General features: G+C 41.7%; 2 protein-coding genes across 2 annotated transcripts; one reads left to right on the top strand and one right to left on the bottom strand.

Moving 5' to 3' along the window:
- Positions 1-2,334: 2,334 nt before the first annotated feature.
- On the bottom strand, positions 2,335-2,751 carry LOC102944978 (histone H2B 8). The gene has a single exon (XM_027826488.3). The coding sequence runs from the start codon at positions 2,713-2,715 to the stop codon at positions 2,335-2,337; it is 381 nt and encodes a 126-aa protein (XP_027682289.1). The 5' UTR covers positions 2,716-2,751.
- Positions 2,752-3,057: 306 nt separating this feature from the next.
- LOC102934343 (histone H2A.J) lies at positions 3,058-3,493 on the top strand. The gene has a single exon (XM_007064035.4). The coding sequence runs from the start codon at positions 3,058-3,060 to the stop codon at positions 3,445-3,447; it is 390 nt and encodes a 129-aa protein (XP_007064097.1). The 3' UTR covers positions 3,448-3,493.
- Positions 3,494-4,427: the final 934 nt, after the last annotated feature.

Genomic DNA, 4,427 nt, shown 5'->3' on the forward strand with positions numbered 1-4,427 from the left:
TTCATGAGGACAGGGCCAGGGATGTATTTCTTATAAAATATACACATATTGTCTTACAAAAAATTGCTACCCTTTATTTCTAAGTGCTAAATTAGAAAGAAATTAAAAGCTGAAGAAGACTGTCATCTAACATCGTTAATTATATTCTGTAGATATAGAACTGGTCAGGTAGAAAACCAGTAACCCAAAGGTATTTTAAGGTGGGTTCTAAGACATACCAGTCATTTTTGCTCTGGGTGAAAGATAATATTTTATTCATTGCGGCTCAGAGTGTGAATGGGAATCGGGGAAAGTGAAAAATTCACGCTTTGAAAATTAATCATGATTTCAAGCTGGGATCTGAAGAGGGATAGCTACTGCAAGCAGCGAGTCATTAGTCCAGTCATTTTGTGCTTCTAACTCTTGGCTTTGTGGGGCTGAGTTAGCTAACTGAAATGTGGAAAGTTTAAAAAAAAAAAAAAAAAAAAAAAACCCTGTGGGTGTTAGGTTTTTATTTATGATTATTTTACTTACCTCCAGAGTTCTTCCCCTGAAAATGTGAGCGGCCATCAAAGTAACCCGCAAGTTTTAACTGATTCTTCCTTCCATCATGTCAAAAAAAATGTTAACCGTCTTTCTAGCGCAATTTAAACCAAATTAAACATTTATTAATTAATTTAAAAGGTCGTTTAGTACTAGACATTTCTTTCTGTAAACGAAACATGCAACTAAATTGTCTACTCCTTACTAGACCGCAATCTTCTTGGTACTCTTACTGTTTGTATAATCCATTGACATATTAAAGCAGAAATACAGCTCCTTTCAGTGTAAATGTGGTGGCTCTTAAAAGAGCCTTTTGGTTTTTTTTAGTTGGTTGCATGAACTCCTATTAGAAATTTAAGCCCTCTCCCCGCGGATACGGCGGGCCAACTGGATGTCCTTGGGCATGATGGTGACTCTCTTGGCATGAATAGCACACAGGTTAGTATCTTCGAAAAGCCCCACCAAGTAAGCCTCACTAGCCTCCTGCAGGGCCATAACAGCCGAGCTCTGGAAGCGCAAGTCGGTCTTGAAGTCCTGGGCGATTTCACGCACCAGGCGCTGGAAGGGCAGCTTGCGGATGAGCAGCTCAGTAGATTTCTGGTAACGGCGAATCTCCCGCAAAGCCACGGTGCCAGGCCGGTAGCGATGAGGTTTTTTCACTCCTCCAGTCGCAGGAGCACTTTTACGGGCAGCTTTAGTAGCCAACTGTTTACGGGGAGCTTTACCCCCAGTAGATTTGCGAGCTGTTTGCTTTGTCCTAGCCATTCTCACTAACTACGAAAACCTGCTTTCAGACAAAGGAAAACAACACCCGCTGGAGCAAAACCCTGAATATATAACCAAAGTTTTCCTCCTGATTGGCTAGCGAAAAAGACAAACTCCATTGGACAATTTTAAATATTTGAAAAGCCCGCGCTCTGCCGGGAGGGAAATAATTGACCCTTCCCGCCTTTTCTGCCCCCCCCGGTAGTGCCTATACCGCCTCCGCCGCCCGCACCCTGCATGATCTGATTTCACAGAACACTTGCTCCCTCTGGCCCACATAGCCTCGATTACGCTCTCCTAGTAATTTAATAAAGCCCTATTTTAATACCTGCTGATTTTTCTCTTTAAATCCTTCGCTCACCGCTTGAAAGCGACAGATTTGTGATATGGGATTCTGAATACCTCCCTCCTCCTTACAACACCCCACCCCACCACCACCAAAATGCGACAGCGAAGAAGGAAATTCATACCGCATATGCCTAAAGTTTGGTGGGGAGTTCTATACTATTTTATATTGCACTTTGGGGTTCTCCAGAGGGTGACAAATAACCTACAACCCTTCTCCTCCCATCACCCACAAAATAAGCAACATGATTTTTTTGTTAACGATTAAGAGCAAATAGAAATATTTTTAATGTAGTATAGTAAGTTATTGTCCTGTGAAGTGTTTTACTTTCCTGAAAACCAAGATGTATATGAGAGATTGGCTAAGTTAAAATTCAACAACGTGCTTAGATTACTAAACATACAAACTACCACATTCATGTTTTATTAGAATGCCTCCAAGCATATAAGAGTTGAAGCGAGAACCTTTGATCGAAATAAAGATTTGAGACGTCGCAAATAAGAATTACAATTTAAATGTTTAGTATACATTCCCTAGCAAATTAGATTTTTTTAAAAAATGTATTTCCTGTAAGGTAGCATTTTTAGAACAATCACACTTACCCTAGCCAGGGAAAACAGAAAGCAGTGTTATGAGCTCTTTTATTGAAAGTGTGGGTGGCTCTTAAAAGAGCCTTTGGGTTTTATGTTCTTTGATACAATCTACTTAGAGCTAGTGTACTTGGTAACAGCCTTAGTACCCTCAGACACCGCGTGTTTGGCCAGCTCGCCCGGCAGCAGCAGTCTTACAGCGGTCTGAATCTCCCGGGAAGTGATGGTCGAGCGCTTGTTGTAATGCGCCAGACGAGACGCCTCCCCTGCGATACGCTCGAAAATATCATTCACAAAGGAGTTCATGATCCCCATAGCCTTTGAAGAAATACCAGTGTCTGGGTGAACTTGTTTCAGCACTTTGTACACGTAGATTGAGTAGCTTTCCTTCCTAGTCTTTCTACGCTTCTTATCTCCCTTTTTCTGGGTCTTAGTAACAGCCTTCTTAGACCCCTTCTTAGGAGCTGGAGCAGATTTCGCTGGTTCAGGCATATTGAGATTTGTTGCTTTCTCTACACGACAAAAACAACGTACGTATAATGGCGGCCACCCCCCTTATTTATAGGGACCTTATGCAAATAAGACGCTTGTAATCTTTCATTTTTTATTGGGCCTTAACTAAAGCAGACGTCACATACGATAAACCCTACACCCAATTGGTCAAAATAAAATCCTCATCACCATTGGTTGGAAATACAATGCAAATTTTCAACCAATCGTGAATCAGTTTCTGTGCCACAAGGAAGGGATAAAAAGGCAGGATTAGGGCGGGGCGCTCTTAATTTCAGATTTTGTCTTTTAAAAAGTGCTTTAGTTTTGTCAACCAGAGAGTCAATGTCGGGTCGAGGAAAGCAAGGAGGTAAAGTAAGGGCGAAAGCCAAGTCTCGTTCTTCACGAGCCGGCCTACAGTTCCCAGTAGGTCGTGTGCACCGTCTTCTCCGCAAAGGTAATTATGCTGAGCGGGTGGGCGCTGGCGCCCCAGTCTATATGGCAGCGGTGCTTGAGTATCTGACTGCTGAAATATTGGAGCTGGCTGGCAACGCTGCTCGGGACAACAAGAAAACCAGGATCATTCCCCGTCACCTGCAGCTCGCCATCCGAAACGACGAGGAGCTCAACAAGCTGTTGGGGAAAGTCACTATCGCTCAAGGGGGTGTCCTGCCCAATATCCAGGCCGTGCTGCTGCCCAAGAAGACTGAGAGCCATAAGGCGAAGAGCAAGTAAAAGTGACCATATACTAAATCAACCCAAAGGCTCTTTTCAGAGCCACCCACAGTAGCAGAAAAAGAGTTGAGTTCCTAATACACTAATCCATTATATACTTCAAAAACCAGAAGTTCTGAGTAGTTTAAAATGAAGAAAATATGGAATAATAAAGAAATGTGCCTTGATTCCTTCTCATTAAGTGAAATTTTATCTTTATAGACTGACCAGGGTGAAAGCTTAAGTCACGTTCGTTCTACCGTCTTCCTTATTCTGAGTTAACCAGGGCCAAGGTTACACAGATATATTTTCGTGAGTACTAGGTTATAGACGGAAATCAGTTAAAATCGAGAATTAAATTTAGAAAAATTGGTGTAATTTTGAAACAGTTACCAGTACAAATTAAATATTCTGGTGTAAATGGAGTAGATTCACTTAATTCAAACTGAAAAAGGGGAGGAAGGGAAAGGGTGTCATTGACCAATCCTTGTAAAACGCGGATTTTTCAAATTATCCAATTGCTAAAAAGCGCGGACTTTTTCAAATTTTCCCCAATACCCGCAAAAAGACTTATTCACACTGCTAACCGGTGCTACACTCCCAACAGCTAGGCAAAATAGACCGAGAGAAGAGCGTTCTAAATGACTAGCAGACATTCGTTCTTAGTTGGCGGGACGAGCTCTAACAGCAGAAAGTCTAAGTAGAAATAATGGCTAGAATCCCTGCTAGCATAGATTTAAAAAACTTAACCCAACCAATTTTACAGATTTTTCTAAATTGTTTCTGGTTCAGAGATTAATTTAAAGTGGTTTGTTAAACTGTATAGAAAAAAGGAGTATGAGTTTTTGGAATATTAACTGCTAAAGCGGGTCCTCCACCAAAGCAACCTTTGATACACAGAACACTAGGTGTTTCAGCACCTTTGGGGAAGAGGGTGGGTGGCTCTTAAAAGAGCCGTTGGGTTTGTTTGCACGAGACTCTAATTTTCTCTTCAAACAGTT

This window comes from Chelonia mydas, chromosome 1, assembly GCF_015237465.2.
Source record: "Chelonia mydas isolate rCheMyd1 chromosome 1, rCheMyd1.pri.v2, whole genome shotgun sequence".
NCBI lineage: Eukaryota > Metazoa > Chordata > Testudines > Cheloniidae > Chelonia > Chelonia mydas.

Excerpts from the sequence above, each read along its gene's own strand:
- LOC102944978 (XM_027826488.3), bottom strand. The coding sequence starts at position 2,715 with ATGCCTGAACCAGCGAAATCTGCTCCAGCTCCTAAGAAGGGGTCTAAG.
- LOC102934343 (XM_007064035.4), top strand. The coding sequence starts at position 3,058 with ATGTCGGGTCGAGGAAAGCAAGGAGGTAAAGTAAGGGCGAAAGCCAAG.